The 24,054-nt window shown below is 43.0% G+C and overlaps 1 protein-coding gene across 2 annotated transcripts in view; it reads left to right on the top strand.

Annotated features, from left to right (window-relative positions):
* The window catches only part of prkcab (protein kinase C, alpha, b), a 104,693-nt gene that overhangs the window by 51,215 nt on the left and 29,424 nt on the right, over window positions 1-24,054 (top strand). For both annotated transcript variants that reach the window (XM_041956186.1, XM_041956185.1), the window contains exons 4-5: window positions 20,123-20,234; window positions 22,910-23,038. In XM_041956186.1, the coding sequence (XP_041812120.1) occupies window positions 20,123-20,234; window positions 22,910-23,038 (241 nt within the window). The remainder of the gene's footprint in view (window positions 1-20,122; window positions 20,235-22,909; window positions 23,039-24,054) is intronic.

Below are 24,054 nucleotides of genomic sequence, written 5' to 3'. Positions count from 1 at the left end.
ACCTCCATTTTGGTCTCCACCAACTTTAGCTGCTAAATGCACCACTGTGCTCTCCAGCTTGTGCCAAACTTCCCTGCTGTTTGGTGCTGCAGATAGTTTATCAAGGCTTTTTAACCAAAAACAGCTGCCTGCTGCGGCCAAAAGCTTTAACAGTGAATCAGAACAATAAAGTTGTGCGCCATAAACCCGAAATAATTAGTAAAAGCTTGCTGAAATGCTCTGTAGTACCAAGGGAAACTGCAGAGCAAGGTGCTAATTCTCTGCAGTTCATGCATTGTTAATTTTAAAATGTTGAGAAGAGTGGCTTTCATGTTCGGGGAGCACATGGTGGCATGTATTGTAAGCCCGTCCATGCATCCCAACCTCCTTCCCCAGAAGAGGTCATGAGAGACGACAGTCATAATTCTTACAGCCACAGGAGGTCCTTGCATGGCAGATTAAACATAGGTGGTCATAATTGTTTGAGCATATGACCAATAATGCCGTTTTCCCTGTGAGGACAGTCTTACAGAAGCAGAGTTTTCCAGCTGAATCTACAGCAATCTATTTTCTCCATGAGGCGCCAGGGGTGAGATGCCATGCTGAGGTCTCTGTCTGCGTCTGTCTCTCTAACAAAGCCACCGCCGTTTGCTGTGCTGCTCCACTGGGGATGTCACCTCGCAGGTCTTTCCTCCCCTCATGTCTTCCTTCCTCACCCTTCCTCCCTCCCATCCTCACTCCCTGCCTCATTAAGCACCAGAACATTATGTAATGTTCTACTTACAAAAAAAAAAGCCTATGGCCGAGTCCCCTGGGTGTATTTTGGTATTTAATGGTATGTGAATGTGTGTGTGTGTGAGTGCAGATATGTGTGCATGCCTCTGTGTGTGCTGGAGCTCCTTTGTGTGCACCTTCAGTATCTTGCCGGGGGATATTTGGGTGTTGGGAGGGGGTTGTATGACTCAAGATTGTCTCCCCTGAGAACAGCCACATTCGCCGTCCTACTTTGTAGTCTCAGGTAGAGCACAGTGACACATCTGCCATGTGCAGACTCACTGACTTGCACCATTTTAGAGAAAGAATGAACTGAGACGAGCACATTTACATGACCTGTACTGTTCTAGTGTGCTACTTTTTCCCCCCCCTCTGCAGACATTAGGGACTGTGTGGCATCTGTTGTGTTAAAGGGAAGTACATTGAGATGAATCAGGTCCAGGCACATCCCTCGTTCTGTGTCTCCTGATTATTTTCTGTTCCTTTTATTAGAAAAATATCCCGACTAACTCCAACTCCATACAGCCAAAGAAGCCAACCATCAAGGCCTTTATCTTTCATAATCATTTAAAATCACACAGTAGCAGTGGAATAAGAAAGCTATCACAAACCAAACATTGACATCAGAAAATAACTGAGAAGATTTATATATCAAAGGGTAAACAGTAAAAAACAGGACTAAATGTCTGCAGCCATGCAGGCAGCTGTGCGAGGCTGTACCTATGCAGAGCTAAAATCAGTATGCTAATGTGCTCATAATGTTAAGTAATGAATGTTAAGATGCAGATGCTAGGCAGGTAAAGGTTTATTAGCTTATTAGTATGCTAGCAGGCTAACACATTGATTGGCTGATGGGAATATCACTAGTTTTGCAGGTGTTTGGTCTTAAACCAAAGTGCTGGACACATTTTTCTATTTTTAATTTTTAAGTTTGACCTGATGATGGCGCTAGATGTAAAGTGAAAGGATCAAGTTGTTGCAATTCACCCTGAGAGGGGATGTCAGTGTCCATATTCTGTGGCAATACATCCAGTAATTTTTGAGATATTTATTCAAAGCAACAAATATCAACCTCATGGTGGCGCAAGAGGAAAGTCATTCACGTACATTGTCAGGGCACCATGAAGGGCTGTGTTAAATTTCACGGCAATTCATCCACCATTTGAGATATTTCACTCCAAAGGGTTAGGACCAAAGTGGTGGCTGACACTGGTATTGCTGTCCCTGCAGGCTAAAAAATTGCAAAGAAAACAAAAACATGTTTTCGAATATGTCAACACTGTTAAAGACGTGTTCCTGCAATTTGATGTACATTTCAAGCTGAGTTGACACCGAAACGAACAGGAAGCAACGGCCACCTGTGACCCAACATCATCATAGTGATCATGACCAAAGTGTGGAATGAGCATTTTGGTTTAGAAGCCTAAAAATGTTAATAAAGTTGATAAAGTTCCCTCATATTTATCTCATGAATCCAAGGAGGCTCCTGCCCCCCACTTTGGGAACCACTATTTTAGAGGAGGTTATCTCTAATAAATGTGATAGGCTGATATATATGATCCATTAATATCACTCAGTCTCTCTCTCTCACTCACTCTCACACTTTCAGTCCTCTTCCCTCTTGCTCTGTTGGTTGTCAGCTTCCTCTGACTGTCTCTTGCTGTGAACGTGCTGATGCAGGCCTCACCGCCTCACACCCGGTTAATGCTCCCGTCTCCAGCGGCGACGACAGGAGAGACGGCCCTTCCTAAACGTTGCTGGGAGTGACTCATCTCACACCGACTCAGGAAGAGGAGGAGGAGGATAAACAGGAGGCAAAAAAGAAAAAAAAACCCCTCCTGGTCGTCACTTTTTGATAATTAAACACACTGAGCAATTAGGGATGCTCCACACACACACATACACACACACACACACACACACACACAGTGTATCCCAGGCGTGTCAGGAGTAGGAGGACATCAGTGGGACACCTTACACCGTACATTCATTTTAACTGCACGCTCCCAACTCTCTCATTTATCTCTGTCCTTTTTTGTTGGCTGTCATTCTTTACACCCTTCCCTCTCCTCTGGTTTTCCGGCACATCTTTCTCTTTTCTGCTCATTTTACCTTTCCTTTTCCTCCCCATGTCTCCCACCACGCCGCCCTCCTCCCTCTCCCGCTATCTCTGTAAGCACAGAAGCCCTGTGGCCTCATTAAGCTGTCACTGATCCCTCCTGCAGTGGCCGAGCCTGTCGGATCATTAGTCAGCCCCGTCTGAGACGCCCATTCTGACAAGAATAGACCCAAACCCCCAAACCTCTAATATTCTCTAAATGTCTCGAATGCAACCAAGTAAGCTGCGGCCGCCACCTTATCGAGCGATTGATCGGTTCAGCTACGGCGTGAAATTTTCATGCATACACGAGTCCTGTGTGCAATTGGACATTTGTGTCATGAGTGGGTTGATTAAGTGTCGTGTGTACGGATGTGTATTTCTTCTGCCCTCATTATTTTATATCATGAAAATGTCACAGGTTATCCACCTCATGCATCTCACGGGACTGTGAGTGCATATTGTTAATTTGACAGAGGCAGAGAAACAGACATCTACACTGGATTTGAGTCTAATGTGCATTAAGCTGTTGGAGAGAAAAGGTCAGGGTAGAGTTGGGCCGTGTTACAATGGAAAATTTATGATATTTTTATGCTGCAGACTTTATTGTGATAATGACTTTTAATGTCATTGCAAGAATTAATGTTTAGATAAAGTAAGTACAGTTTATATATTTGAGCAAAACAGATATTTGTGCTGTTGTAAATTCTGGTGTTCAAAAAATACCAGTGAAAATAACAACACTGAGATGTTGAATTATCCTTATTTTAATGGAGTCACATGGTAAATTCAGCATTAAGTAGCTACAGCAAGAATTCCATCACTACAACAGCAAGTCTTGTAGGGCTGCATGTAATGATTATTTTCATTATTGATGAATGTTTTGGTTGATAAAACATTAAAAACTATTGAAAAATTCCCCCCAGATTTTCCTAGAGTACAAGGTGACATTTTCATATTTCATGTTTGTGTAACCCACAGTCCAAAAATACAAAGATATTCAATTTACTAGAGTTTGAGGCAGGAGAAATCAACAAATTCGAAGACTTGAGAAGCTGGAACATCAAATGATTTGTATTTTAGCTTGAAAAATGACTCAAATGACTGAACAATGATGGCGGCTAATTGCTCTGAGTCTCTCTTTTAAACATAAACGCTGACTTTGCTCATTATTTCATAGCTCCTACCTTCTGTTTGTTAAATCATCGTCAATGGGACTCACGACTTTGTGCATATGTTTCAAATTAAAAGCCTACCAGGAGTCAACATCTGTGCCTGAACTGAGTTTCATGACAATAGTTTAAGAGTGATCAAAAAATATAAAAGCATCTCTATTAAAGAAGACAAACAGAGCAAGTTTTGTACTGTAAACCTATAAGCCTGCTTCAAATAAAGGCCGAGTATACAGTACAGATTCGAACATTCATGCAGCTGGTAACCTTCTGGTCCTCACAGTCAGAAACTGGCAAAAGTGCTTCTGCCAAACTTGATGTCGAACATTCTCAGTGCTGCTATGTAACTAAACACATTTTTAGTGGCGGTTTGAGCTACTTGCACTTAACTTGAGTCTCTCCATTTTACACCACATTATGCTTCAACTGCTGTTATTTGTCATCTTAAGTAACCAGTTACTTTGCAGATGCAGATTATCAATACAGAATATAATCAACGGATAAATTAAATTAGCATGTATCATTGTAGATTAAGATATCTGGCGATAGTTAAAGTAGTTCAAAATGGCCCAACCTTTAACCGTTGCAAAATTAATGAGACATTTATATTGATGCATTCATAATTATAATCCCATTATATAATCTATCTGATTCTGAAAAGGGCCATTTTGCATAAAGTGTGCTTTTTCTTTTCATACTTGAAGTATATTTTGATGCTAATACGTAGTATTTATACACTGTGGTATTCCTAATATTACTGAAGTGAGCAGTCTGAATCCACCACTGATAACTTTGTGTGAGGGAAAGTCGTTTTGTGGACTATTCTAACATTTTTATTCTTTTTCCAGTGTGCTGTTTGAGAAAGTCTTGTTCGTACACTTACTGCTTTGGTGTATTGTAGTCCACATTTACAAAGGCAAATGCTATATTAATAATTAATGGTATCATAATGATTCGTTTGGCTTAGAGCTAAAACCCTAAGGAAAACTCAGCACACATTCTGTACTTATTCTTCATCCTCTGGTTTAAAAGTACAGTAAATCCAAAGGACAGACAATAAATCAGTACTTAAATCTTCACACTGAGCTTCACCAGAAGTCTTCCTCTTCCAACATGTGGCCACAACTATTTTTTAAGCCTTTTTTAAAAGATCCCTGCACTTCCATCTTTGCTTTGTCCTCACATCTGCGCACATTTAGCACATTAATGGTTGTGACTGGTCACATGTACAGTAACAGACATGATGCAAGAGGATTAAAGTATTGCCACCCTGAGCAGTATCTGTTCATCTCTAGTGAATAGGTCAGAGGTTCATCCCATCTAAGACCTACACATCTCATCATATCATCAGTGATATGTCCCTCTGTCTAATCATGAGAGTATAGTTCGTATGAGTAAGCCATATGAGGATGTTCCCATATCACTAACAGCGTGCGGATAAGCAGCCCGCTGACAGGCCAGCTGTTGATCTTTTGGCTTCATCCTAACACTGCATAACTCTTGGATGATTTCAAAGCTTCCAGTCAACAACTGCTATAGGGGCCTTCAGTTGGATGGGGGAGGTGAGTTTGTAAGCTGGGCGTAGAGTGAGCTGGTGGCAGGAGGAAGGCTCCTAAGCAAAAAGGCAAAGAGGCGGAGAGCAGCTGCGTTGCTTATGTAATTGCAGAAATAGTAAATATTAAAGGGACACACGTTTGCACACACACACACACACACACACAATCAAGTGGCTCAGCGGTAATCATCTGCTGTTTGGACGCTGGACAGAAACATCGGGGGCCAGAGTGGTCTCTCTGCCAACTACATCTGACATAATCCACACACACATGTTAGTGCATGCAAGATAGACACAAACACACACAGCCTGAATGTCAGCGGGTTAGGACACATCGCATCACACACACACACATACAAACACGCACATCGAGCAGAAGGACAGAGGACACCATAATATCTGCTTACATATTTAGATCACACACACACACACACACACACACACACACCTTTAAGTCAAACTTACATTTTTTAATTCTCATTTTTTGAGAATTGAGGAAAGATGAAAACATAATGATGCTGCAGCTATTTGTGCAAATTTATAGACGTGTTAAAGGAAACAGCGTCAAGGACTCGAGCCTCTGGGGTTTCCCATTGCAGCAGTCGACTGACCGACAGTTCTTTATCAAATATAAGCAGCATTTCCCATGAGCCCTACAATGAGTAAAACGTCACAGATAGACGAGATAAGGCGAGTCGAATGTGACTGTGAGAATGTGAGATTCCACCTATCTGAACCCCACGTTGCTCCCTCGTAATGAGCAGGGGGCCTGGTCACCATTGTGTGAATGGGTGAATGCAGGCTTGTGTTGTAAAAGCACTTTGAGTGGTCGTCAGACGAGAGCGCTATGTAAATACAGCCCATTTACCATTTACACAGCCAAAAGGGGACGGAGAGAAAGGGGATTCGCAGCTAATGTGCGAATTAACAGAAATTTGCATCGCAACCGAGGTAATATTATCTCAACAAATAATAATTTATTTCACATGTGTCTCATAAAACAGCTTGCATGCTCTCACTTACATGTGTGTATTTCCTGTGCTGTGTGGAAACACGCTAATAGCTGCTGACTTTGCTGACCCAGTCTGCTGACTTGGACCTGCTACAGCATCAAGTCTCCTGATATGATCGAACTGTAAAGCCATTTCTGCTGTCATCTATGCTACTTGCAGCATTTCTGTTGCGTTCAGCATTTTTCTGAAACCTCAGGGCCACCGTACATTTCCTCTTTTTAGTGATTTGAATTTTGACCAAGTCAGTTCGCAGCAAACATTGAAGCATGAATGTCAGTTTGACTTTAAGCTTCATTTGTGCTCTTGCAATTGAGTCTACCAGCATTAATACTCTTCCATAAGAACATGTGACTGTCATCATATACATGCTGCTATTTTAAATATAGTGAGTCATTACTGCTGCTCTCAAGACAATAAGGATCAGACAAAATGTAATGAATCAAACAACGGTCCCATACATCCTCCAAATGCATTATTATGACAGATGGCCGCTGAGGATTACCATGTGTGCAATTATGTCCCATGCTGATACGGGCTTTAGCTATCTATCTCCCTTATGTACCCCATAGGCTGGATGTGCATTCTGCAATTTCCTGCTTGTTTTTGCTCGTTGACGTCACACAGCCTATAAGCACTTGTAAGGCTGTGCTCATCAACACAGAAGATGAGGGATTCATCACAGAGATGATTATTATCCAATCCAGTGGGTGCTGATCACAAGTTGAAGGATGCGTGAAGCTTCAGGAGCTTAATGATGTTTTCAGCGCTCTAGGCTCAAGGTTTTATCTTTAGTTTGGTCATAGCCGAGTGTGTTATGTTGCTCCCAGCTCTGGCCTGTGTGCAGAGTCAACAGGTCACATGACTCTGAGTCACAGAAATAATATCGTGGTCTAATTATTTTCGTCTCCTGTTGTTTATGTGGAAAGTATTACGCTGTGTGCACATGCATGCTCATGTTATGGCTGCACTTTTCCAAGCACACCTCCTTGTCTTCAGTGTTTATGCTGTGCATTGGTTAAATATAGTTTCCGTGTGAGAGAGATGAGAGGCCACGTGGGGCCTGTCCTCCTTGGTCTCTGTGGTGATGTCGCAGTGATTAACGTGCAGGTATGTTAACAGCCAGTTGTCCGGTCCTCTCGCAAGTCAAAGCTTTAATAAACACGCTGTGAGAACTGGGGTAAAATGGGGTCTGCTGCAAAGCAGTGATGGATGACCTGAAAAGTTTTGTTCTTTTTTCTTAAACTTTTATGACAGTTTGGTAATAGCTGCCTTGCGTCCTTGTAAAACTTCCCCATGTAAAAATCTGATTTGATAAGTCGAGTAAAACAGCGCGTGTAGTTACTCACTGAGATGGAAGCGTCGGCAACAAACAGGAGAAGTGGGAACGAACGCTTTATGGATATTCTTAGCCAGCAATTATTCTCTGCATGTCTGCTTCTCACCTCATTATTTTTAGCTCTACCTGCTCGCTAAAGGTCGCCTTGTTGTTGTCCCTTTTCTGCATAATGAGGTGTTTTTATACTCAGTTAATTCCTGACTGTGATGTTTTCCTAATTGGACATGTTTGTAGTGTCTGATAAGAGAGAAAAAGCAGGAGTGACGCTGATCCTTTGCAGGATTGCTGAGACATGCAGGCACCTGTGTGGCAGACTTATTTCTTGTGTGATTGGTGCAGGGTTTTAATTTTACCTGGAGGGCAATGATCTCTTCATCACTTCCTGAGCTGCTCCGCTGGAGCAGATGGGGGTTTGGGGGTTGAAGGCCTGGCTCAAAGGCACTGTATGAAGCTCACAAGTCCTCTTCTCCAGCCTCTATGCCTGCTCAGCCCTTACATTATGTAATATAATGAAAACAGGCTTATTCATGGTAAAAATAAATAAATAAACCAAAAAAAAAAAAGAAAAGAGTTCCCATTGTTTCAGCAAATGCCCTTTAGTGCCAGGAGGAATTATGATTCATGTCCATGGGGAATAAAGGAGGAAGTCATCTGATATTATATACATAGACATTATAGAGGTAAAAAGTGTGCAGAGGGAGGAGTTCGGCGTGGATGGATGGCTCATTAAAAAGTTGGACTTAAACACAGGAGACAAGTGTTTGTTTCCTGTGAGATGACCAAGCTGAAAGTCATTTTAACCCAAACCGCAATGTTTTTCTAACCTTAGCACAGTAGTTCAGATCAGAAAACAACCAGTCAAACCAAATCACTTGTTTGATTTGGAGGAATTGAATGAATGAATTTTAGCAATTTAGATTTAGATTTAGATTAGATTTTCCCCATAAACTAAAGCATGGTTTGACAAAACTCTCCTGCTTATTAGAGTTTGTCTCAGTCGCTTTCATGCTTTTCTCAGATCAGAATGAAAATTCTCATAACTCTTAGTTCAACCTCCACAACATTTAATCATTTGTGCACATCTTAGAAGCAACCTCTCCTTCCTCTGAAGCAACTGCAAATGTTTTTGGACATGTATCAGTTGCTTCCATACATTTCTCAGCTGTTTTAAACATTCTAATTTACTTATGTCAGGTCGGTCAAAATGAACTACACTCATGGATGCTGAATAGTCATTCCCAATAAAAGTCTTCATTTCATTGCTTGAGTCATTCCATACATAATTGTTGAACTAGTTATCAAATTCTGTCAAGCAAATTTTATACCTTTCTTTATCATTTTTTCCTGGAAATGTCTCCTTAATCAAACATACATGTGGCCAGACAGACAGGAACATCTAGATGTGCCAGAATGATTTACCTTTGTTCAGTTTCAATATGTACTGTTATATTATTCACATTTGTGCACAGCTCTACCCAAAGGGTGTTTCTTATGTTTGTTCTAAATAAGTGACTGTAGTGTATTGCACAATGCTGTAGAATTGCAAAGCACATATACAGTAAATGTGAAACGTACGTATTCGGCATCTTGTACTCACTTACTCCCCTAACTACAGCAATGTGTAACTTTACTGTTGTTTTCAATGGTTGTACAAGTAGTGTATAGTGCTGTCTTGAGCATTTTGAGGTAGTGTCACCAAGTTCTGACCTTTTTTTTGGCATTGGAAACCACTGAGAGAATAAACTGTCATAATTAAAACATGACAAAGCCATTTGACTGTCTTGTTCATACACAATGGTGTCAAGAGTACTTGCTTTTGAGGGATGAACTATCCATTTTTAGCAAGTGATGTGCTTTTGCAGGTTATCCACTAGGTTTTACAGTTTGCACTAATTGTTTTGAGAAATGCACTAAATGTTGTGCAAATTTCAAGAGTGATGTGAGAAAAGCACCAAAGCGATTGAGAAAAACTATAAGATGGATGAACCATTAAAAAACTCACTGAATTATCTGCCACAGGGCTGAAAACAGCGCCATCTTTCTTCGCTCATGAAAAGTTGGCGTTTTGGAGATACATTGTATTCATGGGACAATGATTATTTGCAATAAGTAATGCATTTGTTTTATGAAGTAAATTCTTCTCAAGCTTAATGTTCATCTCTATACAAGCAGACGCACTTTGTGTGCACTCCTGAAAGCAGTGGCTGCATGTTTGCATACTGTTTGTAGCCATGTGCTGGCCTGGTGTAAGCACAGAGGCTAGCCTGGTTTCCCAGTACTCTAAGTGGGATTCTCCAACACCTCTCGACAAAGTCAACTGTCCTCTGAACAGCTCAGCCCCTCTTGCAGCCATTTAGCTCAATTACCGCTGAGTAGAGATGGAGCTCTCAGTGCTGGCGTCTCCTAATGGAGCCCGACAGCTGCAGCCAGGCAGACCTCCAGTCAGACGGCGGAGCACCCAGGAAGTGATCATACTTTCACAGGTTGAAAGCTCTTTGTTTGGCCTCTGTGTAAACACAAAGCAACAAAAGGCTGAGCTGCAGCGGATGGCAGACAGACGCTGACACTCACTCACACGCACATGCATTTTAAAAGTGGGCCTCATCGGTCTAATTAAATGCTGTGTTTGATGATGAAAGTTGGGTTGTGATGAAAGGGTGTGAGGTGTTCAGAGGTGCTGTGTGAATGCATCCGAACACAGGATCTCTGCTCTACTGTTAATTAGAGCGCACCAGGGAAGGATTAAGGGCCCGACACCTGTGTCTGCTTGGTTTGATTTCACTGTCAGTGGTGCAAAGTAACTAAATACATTTATTCAAGCACTGTACTGACATACAATTTTGACATACATGTGGTTTACTTGAGTATTTGTGTTTTTAGCTACTTTATACTTCTCCATCACATTTCACAGGAAAACATTGTACCACTACTCTTATTTTACAGATATAGTTAGTAGTTTTCAGATAAAGTTTTTACATTAAAAACATGATATAAAACAATACAATGTTAGGTATGAAACCAGCAGCTCTGAACCTTTTTGTGGCCCCTCATCATGTTTTAGATGTCTGAGTATCACCTCAAACACAGGCAAAGGTCAAAAAGAGGTGGAATTATTCTGATTCTGAAGATTAGAGAACCATCTGAAAAATGGACAGGAATCAGAACTTCTTTCCTCTCTCATTAATCATCTGATGACCCCTCAGATCCATCTTGTGACCCACCTCAGGTGAACCGAACCTTATGCTGGGAACCATATTGGTGTTGCACATGTACTGAACCCGAATACGGACTAAACAAAGGCAGAGCTGGTGCAGTTAATAGATTTAGTTAAGTCACGTGGCAAACAAAATCCAGATTTATGGGGAGGTGAGGTTGGCGAGAGTCAAACCTAAGTACAAAAAGGCAAGCAAATTAAAAAAAGCAAGCAAGTCCCAAATCTCAAGAAGCACAAGGAAAACACCCAGGAAACACTGAAATACAAACACACAGAACAATGATGGGGCAAAGAGAGAGAGAGGAACAACAGTGGCTTAAATACACTGAGGAGGAGCAGCTAACGAGGCGCAGGTGAAGACAAATGAGGGACAGGTGACAGCAATCAGACAATCACCCAGGCAGGAGAATACAGGGAGTAAAGCAAAATATGACACATGAGGTAAACCTTCAGCATAAAACAGGAAATTACAAAACCAAATGAACTAGATCACGACAACGGGACTATACTCACTGTACACTGGTCAAAGCTAGCTCCAACGCATGCTGCTGATGTATTGATGCCTCAGTATTAACAATCCATTTCTAATAATCTATGATGATGATCTCACATGATAAGAAACAAGTTTATCTGCAGAAGGAGTACCTTTACTCTTGATACTCTGAGTAACTGTTGCTGATAATATTATTTAAGTAACTTTTTTTAATGTTATTGTACTACAGTAGCTCTTTCACTAATGGATCTGATGCTGTGTGTCCTCTCTCTATGATTGCAAAGATTGCAATCGACTGTTGCATCATACTGTCTAATTGAAGCCATATCTCTCAAATACCCAAGAGAAATACTTCTTCTCAGCTAACTGGTACATACAGCATCATCTCCATAATCGACCACGTCTCCTCATCAAAAATCACTGAATCCCTTAATCCGGCGAGCTCGCGTGGAGATTGCTGACGTTGCTCTCTGTACCATTTCTCGCTAACGAGCTCATTCGTATCCTGTGTGTCTGCACGCGTGTGCGCATGTGGAAGCGGCGCATTTGCATGTGTGTGAGTGGGGTTTTTTTTATATCCTAATGGCTTTTGATGTTTAATTCACTAATAAGAGGGGGAAGGCGTACAATCAGAGGAGGCACAAGGCGTGCGTTTTCTGCCAAGCGGACAGGCAGGCCGCGACGCACAAACACACACCGTCACTTTATGTTGCACCGGTGAGCTTAAGACCAACATGATATGTAAAAAAAAAGAACGAACTTGCATGAAAAAACCTCACGGCTAACACTCGTTTCATGCCGTTTGTATTTGATGATTTGCAGCCTATAAATCTGTCCTGCGCATAATGAGGTTACAGTGGGATAGTCTGTACGCGATGGGCCATTAAACGCTGACAGGCTGCTGCAGGTGGAGAGACAGCCAGAGAGATGTCATCCCACTAATTAAATCAGTGATGGATAGTCAATACAGGTGCCAGTTCCTGCCTGCACAGCCTCGGCTGTGAAGACATGGATGAACCCAACGACACGCACAGTCACAGTTGTCGTTGCGAGTCTTCTCCGCCGTGTGAAATGTTAGCTGAAGAGCGATAACAGGGGAGATGACATGATAACGAGCAGGTCATTGTGTTGTTCTTTTATATCAGTGGTACTGCAAGCTTTTCTCTGACTTTTGACAAGCTTTCTTGTGTTATCTGCCGTTTCCCCTCCCCGAGTCGTGCCCTCCTTCCTCACACTCGTCGTGTCGGCTGCTGTTTTCTGCTGTTGATGTATCTCGTGTCACTTCTTTCACCCCCCGTCCTCTGTCTTCTTTTCTTCTCTACTGAGTCACAGCTTCATTATTGTTTTTATCAGTGTCAGAAGACAGATTAGTTCCTACAAGTGACACGACTGATCGTGTGAAGCCAATTTTCTCCCCCGGGACTCGGATGGCTGCCAGGGTGTGTATTTGAGTAGCTCGGTGTGTACATGTGTGCAGACAAGCGATCATTGGTCTATTTGACATCAGAGGACTTGAGCTGTTACTTAATAATCTTTTGCAGACTAAAAATGAACTATTCCCTTTAAACATGTTGGAGCAGCACTTAGTTTTAATGCTACACATAGTCAGAATAATCTGACAGAGGATCTGTGACTTTAGCTTTAGGATCTATTAAGAGGGCCGGATACGTCGCCACCACTTAGCCTAGCTGATCATTTGTCCCAGTGGCCACCTGCGGTACTGCAGTTGGAAAAAAAATCCCTGCAGCCCAAAAAGCATTTTCCCCATAGACCACCATTATAAAAGGGATGTTTGTAAGTCTGCTGACAGCACATCTCCAACTGCAACAACAAGGTCTGTTACCACTCTTTGTATTATGGATATTTAAAACATGATTGTTTTTATATATGTAAATTTAGTGCCTAGAGAAGCTGGTTTTATTTGCATAGGCCAAGCAGGAGAACCTCTAATGTGCATGTGCATTGTATTGTATGTGCTCGGCAAGCAATTTTTACTCAAATGACTGGGCGCCACCTTTGAGTCTATATCCTGTTCTTATAATGCATGCATCCGTGGGTTTGTCATACCGTTTTAGGTCATTGTGTGTGCAACATACGTGACGTTGCTGTTTGCCTCCAAAGCAAAACCAGCAGTCAGTAATTGTCATCATTTTGTCATTGTGTTAACATTCACTAAAGATGTTAAAGATGAGGAATAAACACCCAGAGATGTTTTCTTTCTATCAGCGCAGCGCTGCGGACACTGATGCCAGCGTGTTTGGCAGGTGAAACTGTTCGTCCTCCCTCTGTGTGGTTGACAGAGTTTGTCTCCACACCGTGGACGTGAGCCTGTTCGGCGAGGCCCACGGTGGCTGGCTGGCGGCTTTGATGCCACCCACCTGCACACCCACAGGCACACACACACACAGCTGAGTCTCGTCTCTGACATTCATCTCTTGTTCTGTCCGTGAGTCTCTGTTTGTCTCCAGATCTGTTGTTCTCCATCTTTATTCTACTCTTCAGATCTGACCAGCGGACCTTCAGGATGCCTCGATCTCTTTTCCACCATCTCCCTACTTTCACGCAACAATTTCAACTTTTGTAACTGTCTGCTTTCATTCAGCTGCGCACAAACACGATACAAATCTCTCTCCGTCTTTGTCTTGCTCATACTGACAGATGCACACACACATACACACACTCTTTTTAAACCAGTCACTGGGTGCAATACGCAATCTTTGCCCTGCACCACTGCGGGTCAGGCTGTCGCCAGCTCAGTCGAGGCTGTGGGCAGTGTGTGTTTGGACCGGCCTGACACCACCAGTTGTTGTGGGTTCACACAGGGAGGAGAGAATAGCTGAGGATCCCCTCGGCTCTATGCACGGCCTTTTCTTTCAGCCTTGAGGAAAGAGAACATTTCATCATCATATGAGATTGTTTCTTCACTAGTCTTCTTCTATTTGGACTTGCTCCGTAGTTGTGGTGGATTTGCCTTTCATGTGCATACATGAGGAACACGCACACACTTAATTTCATTAAGCCACCGAGTGATTTACTCTCTACTTGTTTTCCTCCTTCTCTCTACTGTTTGCTGTCTCTCCGCTGATTTTCAATTTATCAGTAATTTTCTCCAACCCATTATCACCATAGCAACTGTACAGTTTTTCACTTTCTTCCCCCCCAAGCCCCTCATCCCAACACACACGTACACACAAGCGAACACACACATGCACACACACACACAGTACGATAGTGGTCTTTTAATTTGATTGTAGTTTCAGTGTGTTCCTGTTTACTGATGTTTTTGGAAGATATTATTCCTCACAGTGATGTCTGGAGACCATTTTGCTATTACCCAGTGTGTGTTTGTGTTGTGCATAAATAGTTCCACTGACTGTTTGGTAAAACAACAAACAGAGAAAAACTCCCTGACGGAGCTTCACTGAATCAAATCGCTAAACAAAAACAGCTCTCCACTCTGTTGGTTGGTTTATTCTAAATTCTTATGGCGAGGATTTGGGATGTTTTAAATCGTGACATTTAGTTATAAAGGTTTTGTGCTACTCTTCCCAGTAAAAGCACAATGACTGTGCAGAGTGTTGCGTAGTAATCTTTCTTTGAGTTTGTCCCTGTTTTGTTTGTGCGATACACATTCCTGCTGCCGGTTTCACACTGTTCCACTGACTGCCAGTTGATGGCAGTAATGGGCAGAGAGGCATAGCAAAATGCCATCTGAGACAGTGAGGAAGAAAAGTGGAAGCCCTGCAAGTCAAGCATCGTCCTCCGGGGCTGAGAAATGAATCCAACATGGACGTGCCAAACACTGAAGTTTTGCAAATGGTCCCATGATAAGCAAGTCAGTCCCCATAGACCCCCATATTAAATTTCCAACTTTACAGCAGGAATAAACATGTTTACAGCCTGGTGCGAAAAAAACAGTTCTGGTCTCTACGGATAATTTCCCCGTTCATGGCAACTGTACAGGGGGTGAATTTTTATATAATTCACTAATTTAAATTAAACTTAGGCTTAAAGCTATGAGTAATTATGGGCTCGGCTGCTTTAAGTGACAGCCAGCCGCTAGGTTTGGGCAACCAGGCTTCATTCAGCCCACCCCGGCTCCACCTGTGCTCCACCTTTTTATCCATTTATGGATTAGCCGGGAGTCAGTCACTGCCAAGATGACGACGGCCATTGCTGTCACTGAGCTTCACAATGGCTCTTCAGAAACCTACGGGTGACGTCACGGAGACTACGTACATGATTTATACAGTGTATGTTGCAAATATGAATGTAAACAATACAAAATTGTCCTGTTAAGAGGCAGGAAAAAATATTCGGCACCTTTGTTTACACTCCACGCCTTTAAGTTAGGGAGATGTGATTCCATACTGATGGTAAAGCAGCATTTTTCTTTTTCCTTTCCCAGCAGCCGTGGTGAAATGCAATTTCTTGCTCAGGTACACTTCAGTAGGCAGGATGCTCACCAACAATGTCCTCTGCTCGTTTTGTCTTTGAACTCTTCAACCCACCATGTATGGAGCAGAGGTGACGGTAGCTCTGAAGGGTCGCCTGTTAACCAATTAACCCCAACTCACGTCAGCCTCTTCACTCTCCTCTTTACTTTTTACAGCGCTAATTTCCAATTAGTAATTAGACATTGTTACCTCTGGTGTGCCTGTCGATGCCTGAATATAATTAGCAAAGACCCGTGTTTGACTCATTGCCACTCCGCTCTCATCATCGACTTCTTCCTCCTCTTCTGCTTGATGTGGCCCTCGTTATGCTCCGAGGAATTCTGCAGCAGCATCATCTCGCCTCACTGGAAGCGACCTCCCTCCTGGTTTCGCCTCAGCAGCTCTGTCTGTTCGTGTTGATGGTTCGTCTGCCAGCATCTTTCCCCAGCACAGCATCGTGTCCAGTATTTAAATGGCTGAGAGGATTTTTGATAGATACAGGCTTATCAAGCTGGTTATAAATTCCATTTCTAGATGTGCCACTCACCACTTTCAGATGTTCGTATTTTGCAATTTGAGCGTCTATTTGCCAGGGCTTCAGCTCCATGACTAAGCTGTTTTTGATGTCTATTGATGATTTGTGAGTCATGAATTTGTGCTCCTCGTGACAGGCGTTCAACAACAGTAATGGCTGCACAGGAGATCGACAGATCACCTAGAACAAACCTTAAGGGAAAGCTCTGTGGTGTTCATGTGTGCATGCATGTTTGCGTGTGTATCTAAATGAACTGGCGAGACGAAAGCAGGGATGAGTTTACTTCAGTCTTCTCTTTCACCCATGGATGGATTACTGAACGATGTTACCAGACCCAGGGGTCCAAAAGGCCCTCAAGCCACAGCCTCTGTGTGGTCAGACTGTTGTGAACATTTGTTTCAGTGTCAAAGCGCTTAGTCTTTCTTGGTAAAAAAACATTTGACGACACCATCACGACAGCTTCACATGGAGTGTTTCTGTCGAACAGCGTCGTGCTCCACACTGACACCATGCAACATGGGTCCTCTGGCTGGAAGAAATCAAAAACATTTACATCTGTGTCTTCACTTGATTTTAATGTGCAAGCGTAGGCCACGATGCAAGCTGCCAAGAGTGCTGCCTCTTCAAATAATATGCATATTATTCTGTTTGATACGTAATCAAAACAAAGGAATCTCAGCTCGTCGCCTTTATGTTGAGTCTTTTGAAACCCTTTATGGTGCTGCAGCAAAAGTCCACTGAATTCACTCACGGCTTAAGTAAAGGAGAGCACTGTAATGCTGTATATTACGGTTTATAACCTACGTTGTGTAACAAATACAATTCACAGATCATGTATCTTACTTTAGTGTGTTTTGGGCCTTGCAAACATAAAGAGACGCCTGTTTTAATTGCAGATAATGCTGCAGGAAAGAGAAGCTTGTGTCCACGGCAGGTCAACACAACCTGCAGCCAGTCCTACCATAAGAAGCTGTATTGTTATTTTCGAGGTTGTTGTTCTGTTGTTTTTGTATATCAGAATGTCCTGATGCTTTTACAGCAAGGAGGCAGATAATTATGGGTCAGAAGAGGTCAGATAGAGAGACAAAAGAGAGTTTTTGTGTGCGTCTGAGCAGTTGTTCAGCTTCAGCTATAATGTGCATCTGCGCTTTTCCGGCTTTTTGCGCCAACACAAAGCTCAGAGATGGCCTAAAGGGTGGAATAAATGCACGCATGCATGCAGACATGCACGCACACACACACACACACTCAAATGCAGGAGGCGGGGCTGCTGAGCAGATTATGTCTTCGCACCCAGCCTCTTGGTGCAACGGGCTGCACTGAGTCGAAGGCTCAGGATGGCTGTGAGTGGAGACCCTGCCATTTTAATTTTACCCACGCTTTCCAAGAGGAGGGGGAGCACAGAAGGAAGACACAATGACAACAGAGTGAAAGAACAAAACCATATTAAGAGAGACGAGAGCGAGGGACATCCAGGGCTCACTGTCCAGAGACTTGGAGGCGAGGGGAGTTAGGAAGACGGCTGATAAAGTCAAAGAAAGAGAACGAGATAGTGAGCAGGGAGATAGCATCTCCTGTGATACTGCCTGAGTCCCTGGTGTCTGTTGTTCGCTCTCTTTTAACATGAATTCAATGTTCCCACAGTTGAAAAGTTTGAAAAAGAGTGCTCATGCAGTAAGGAGGCGAAAATGGTTTCAGAAGGAGGGAGACCCAGGAGAGCAGGCTCAGGACACGAGGGGCATGACCACGGCACCATCTGTTTTGTTTTGTTTTTTTGTTTTGTTTTTTTCTCGAGAGAAGCCTCCAGGAAAGGCTGGAGGAGAGGAGCAAAAATAGGCGAGCTTACCAACAGGAGAACATGCTAATTAGACTTTTCCGGGACCCTCACGCCACTGACTCACTCCCCTGCCAATCACACTCGGAGCACTCAGCAACTCCTCTTTCATACACAGAGCCTCCCTTTACATCTCGCTCTCCTTCTTCCTCTGCCATCACGTCTTTTGCTCGATTTAGCCTGTTTGTGGGAAAAAAAAGTCACTTTTCAGCGATGTGGGCCCACTTACTCAGTCAGTGGCCTGTATAATTACACATGCAGCCATTCTGACACATTTCGGCGTGATGGAGGCGACGCTGGCGGGGGTTTTCCCACCCTCATTTGCAGGGCTTTAATTACAGCTCCGTTTGTTTTGTGGTGATTGTAGAAATTAGCTAACCTCAGCTATCACAGCACTGACTATATGAATTGATCTCCAACAAATGGAACTTGGTCATGCTGACGAACGGATGCAAATAACCACGCAGGGACACTGTGTGCGAGAAAGCGTTTGATTTTTTTGTAATGTCATCCAGTTTCTGCTCAGTTGAATGAGATTTCTTGGAAACCTATCAGAGCATCAATCCCCAATTGCTCATAAGCTCGATTTTTACTCAGCCTCAGTGCCAGATGTTCAGGCCAAGATAAACAGTAACAATAACGCTCCTCCTGGCGCCACAAGATCACTGTACGGTGTGTTTGTGCCTCAATAACATTTGAAGGCTGAAACGGGGAGGATGCTGGGAAGGCTTCCAGGATAACAAGATGGAGAGAGCTGACACCAGGCTCGAAAACACTCGAACCTTACACATTCCCACGCACTGATAACAGCCTGACATTTCCTTTCCATCTGGATCCCTCTTTCTTTCTTGCTCTCTTTCTGCGTCAGTGTTGTCCGCTGACGGTACGATGCAGATTATTCATCGTGTGATTTGCAGATCGTGCAGCTAAAGCTCAACTACCGTACGCAGAAATTAAGGTGAAGTGCTGTTTAGTGTGTTAATGAGGACGCTCTTTGTAGTCACTTATTCCATTCATCTCTGGGGGAGAAATGAAGCAGTAGTGCGATGAACAGATGTTGTAAAAAAAGTCCATTTATATATTTCCTTCAACAGAAATGTTGCAAAGGCTCTTGAATTATGATCAAGCATTACAGTTAACGTTACAGTTCAGCCCAAAGAATTTTCTCTTAACTTTAAATTCTGCCTTCTGAATGTTTTCTGAGGGCTATGTGGTCTCAGGTGGGTCAAGGAATTGTATTTTGCTTGTTAGAGGCGAATAATAATTCAAAGCTTCATTAAAAATGTCAACGTTTTAACTCTAAAACAATTTTAGGGTGATCATGTCATAAAATCTTGACATGATCACCCTGAAGAGCCCTAAAATGTAAAGTATGTTGAGGTAAAGAGGCACACTGTGGAGTGTAGCAGAGGGAGAAAAAGCTTCTCCCCTTGCTTTAGAAACACATTCGATATGTTTGGGAATTTTTTCTACAATTTCCTGGACTGCACATATGAACTAATGCAGGATGATGAGTATTTAGTTACCACGTTCAGGCTTGTCTCAGCATGGATTTTGATAATTTTGTTGATCCCTTAACCTGCAAAACTAAAGACACACAACCTCAGCTGTTCTTTCTGAAATGACAGTGAGGCCGTCCTCCTGATATCCACTGCTTCCCATCTCTCTCTTTGTTTTGCACAGGACCCCAGAAGCAAGCACAAGTTCAAGATCCACTCGTACGGCAGTCCCACCTTCTGTGACCACTGCGGTTCCCTGCTGTACGGCCTCATCCACCAAGGGATGAAGTGTGACAGTGAGTATGCACGCCGTTTATGTGTGTGTGTGTGTGTGTGTGTGCGTGCACCTGTGTGTAGAATATGCTGTGCTGGTTTCCATCCCGCAGTAGAGCCGGCCTTAATGAGAACAGATGGGAATAGACTGGTACTGTACTACACTGAGCCTCATCTGCAGCCCAGGCAGAATTCGCTGTCCCGCCCTGCTGAGTCCTCTCTGCGCTCCCATTCCTTCCACCCACACTCCTCTATTAACTCTTCCCGTCTTTCTCTGCATGTACGACCCCAACCCCCGCTTTATTTTCATTATTTTAATTCTCCTTTTCCTCCTACTTCCCTCTTTGCTTTATCAATTGTTCTCTCTCTTTACTCCCACACATCCTTGCCCCTCTTCTTCCTCTATATAATTTTTCTTTACATTTTGCCACCCATGTCCCTGCTCCTTCCCTCACTGTACCTCCTTTATGCCTCCACGTCGCCTCCATCCATCACCCTCCCTCCCTCTCTCCTCCTCTAACTCTGTCCATCCATCTGTGGGTCTCTGGTGGCGGCCTCATCGCAGATGGTAATGGGAGCACACCAGAACAAATTGATGCGGGGAGGCCATCGCCATTACGAGACGCTTCCCCTGTCTCTCGTCTCTCCTTGTCTCCTCCCAGCACGTCAGCCTGACAAGCCTGCCGAGCGGAGGGAGGAAGGGGGGGAGAGAGCGGGAGAGATGGATGGTTGGATGGAGGAGGACAGGAAACACAGAGGGGACGAAAGGAGGAGGAGGGTGGAGGGAAAGTTAGAGGGCAGTAAGTGACGGAGGAGGAAACGAGGGAGAACAAATGTCCTCTCTCCCCCCTGGTCTCTCATCTGTTTGGCTTTGTCAAAGTGTGTGTGTGTGTGTGTCCGTGTGTGTGTGAGACCCCCAAGACAGGCCACAAAATAACTCAAATACATTTTAGAATAAAGTCTATATAAAGGCTAATTAACCTCTTTGTTCATCTAGTAATGTTAAGAGGTAATGTTTATCAAAATGAAGATCACGTTTCCCATCATCCCTTTTGCTCTTTACTGAGGGGAACCTTTAAACTACTTTTCCCTTGTCATTTCACTGCAGGGCCCATGCCAAGTAGCTCTATTTACAGTGAATAAACAAAAACTCTCCTGCCTCTTCTTACCGTCATTCAGCTCACACACAAGGAGGCTGCTTGTCGGCTGGATGTGATCTCATCCGCTCACAGCGATTATATCATTTCCAAGGTTCATGTGCTGATTACTTATTGATGCTTAAGTGCTAACGCAGCACCTTTGAGAAAAGCAGTGGCTATTTTGATTGCTGGTTTTACTCCTCTAAAATAGACGTTTCTTTAGACAAATGTCTTTGCCACATTGGTTCTGCAGCCTTGCGTGCGTCTGTTCGCGGCTCCGAAGGTAAAACATCAGTGAGTCCAGGACTTTACTTTAGTTCAGTACGTTGTGAGAAGCACACTGGAAAGCTCCTGAGAGTTTAAAAACCAGGGTAGTTGTTTATCAAAGTGCTAAAATTTTAGAATTAAGTGAGATATTTTTTTCTCCCACTGACAAACCTGAGAATAAAAATGACTTGTCAGGTTGCTTTTGCCTTAAAAATCAGAGAGAGCTGCACAGAAGTTGGCTGCAGTCCAGAAACAGAGGTGAGCAAACGCCCTCTGAGACATGTTTTAGAATGACTGTACAATATATCACGGGCCATTATGAATAATATGTTATCTGAAGTGGTATATGGTCATATTGGCCTGCAGCTGCTGCAAAACCCACATTTTGCATCCCTCAAGGCTGCAAACAACACGAATGAAGCTGAATTTGATTTTGTTTGCAGTCACTTTGCACTAAATAGCCGTTACTCTCATGCCCCACCTCCACCAGCAGCACAAGTTACCTCCCTGCTCCACTTTGGTTGTCTTTTTGTTTCCTGTTATTTCATCCGTTTTTATATATTGTAAACATGCTCGATTGTTGTTGATTCGAGAGTTCACACAGAGAAAATTTACTTAAAAAATAGTTCTGTTTTCACGAAGTGATTCACTTCGCTCCGACGATGTGAAGTGAATCCTTGTATCTGATTGGCTATTTCTGGTCAGAGCATACATGTGATTCATCATGTGATCACTTAAGCTCTTAGATGTTACTTCTGCAGTCTGCTGTAAGCTACTCGCTTCTACTCGTGTCTTAATCTTCATTCTTAGTGAAGAACATTTTACCTTCCAGAGCATTGTTAAGTGTAGGGTTTACTGAGTACAAAACCACAACTTTTTGTGTGTTGATATAAAAAGTCTTTCAAATGGTCTGTTTTTATTTATTCAATTTATCATTTGTCCACTATTTTTTGTTCACTACAGCAATTCAGCAGAGCTCCCTGCAAGACGTTATTATGTGCTTACTTTGTCTGCTGTCATTGAATTATCTGTAGTATAACTTCTTTTCTCCACTACAGCAACTCTGTTTACACATTTTCTTCAAAGGCAGAGCATTTTCCACCCCAAAATGTATCACATACTGCATGAAGCTTTTTAAATTCAGTCTAATGTGCAATCAACCACACTCTCCGGTCCTCCCTTTATATGCATGATTCACCCTGAAATGCAGTTTTTACTGTTAACATCAGTAGTTCAAGAAATAATCCTCTACAGTTCAGCTCAACAGTCTGCGTCTTTCTGCCTCTTTCTAGCCTGCGACATGAACGTGCACAAGCAGTGTGTGGTCAATGTGCCAAGCCTGTGTGGGACGGACCACACGGAGCGCCGCGGTCGCCTCTTCCTGAAGATCGAGGTCAGCTTGGACAGGCTACACGTCACAGGTTGGTCTCGTTCTCAGAGTGTGGTTTTGTGTCGTGCAGCACTTGAGGCTTCTCAGTCTCAGAGTGACGTGAGCAAGAGGCCCCCTGATGTGACTGTGAGTGGTTGATTTTCAGAACATTGAAAGAAATCTCTGGTTTATTCACATCTCTCGTCTGCTTTGGGCGGCTTCAACTCGCGTTAATGAACTGCTCAGAAACATGTGTCTAATCTGCTTGTCGCCAGACACTCTCATGTGGTCACTCACTCAGGGGACACTGAAAGGATACTGGGGGACAATATCTGAGCATGTTGTCCTGCACCTTCACCATGCTGAACATGTTATTTTCCTCAACAGAGACTTCTCCTGTGTCAGTGCAGGGTTAACTCTGTTGCCAATGTCTTTAGTTTGCATATTATGATCAACTTCTTAAAGGACGAGTGTGTAGGATTTAGTGGCATCTAGTGGTGAGGTTGCATATTACAACCAACTGAATACACCTCTTCTCAACCCTCCCTCACCAAACATGTAGGAGAACCGATGGTGGGCATTAAACACATTAAACATCCTCTCTAGAGCCAGTTCATTTGTCCGTTCTGGGCTTCTCAAGAAACATGGTGGACTCTGTTGAATAATAATAATCATAATAAACTTTATTTGTACAGCACCTTTCATAGTGCTTTACAACAAAGAAATCACATGCACCAAGTGCTTCACATAAGACAATATAATGGACATGAACAGAAACATTATGTAAAATAAAAGGGAGAATAAAACCCACTTGATGATAACAGTAAAAATGAGACAGAATAAGTTTGAATGTAGATTAAAGAGAACGCATAGGATGGAAAATAAAATCCAGTCCTGAATAATAGTACAGTGTGAGTGCATAAAATCAAGTAGAATAAAAGAGCAGCAGTGCATAAGTGCTGAAGTTTCAAGCATGTATCAGGAAGGTCAAGGCTAAAGGCTAATGTGCGGTTTCTTGAGCTTCGGGGCGTAATAGAAAAAGGCTGCATGCCATATTTTCTTTTGGCT

The sequence above is a fragment of the Chelmon rostratus genome, chromosome 17 (assembly GCF_017976325.1).
Source record: "Chelmon rostratus isolate fCheRos1 chromosome 17, fCheRos1.pri, whole genome shotgun sequence".
NCBI classification, from domain to species: Eukaryota; Metazoa; Chordata; class Actinopteri; order Chaetodontiformes; family Chaetodontidae; genus Chelmon; species Chelmon rostratus.
Note: the sequence above shows the minus strand (reverse complement) of the source record. Positions and strands in the feature narration are given on the sequence as shown.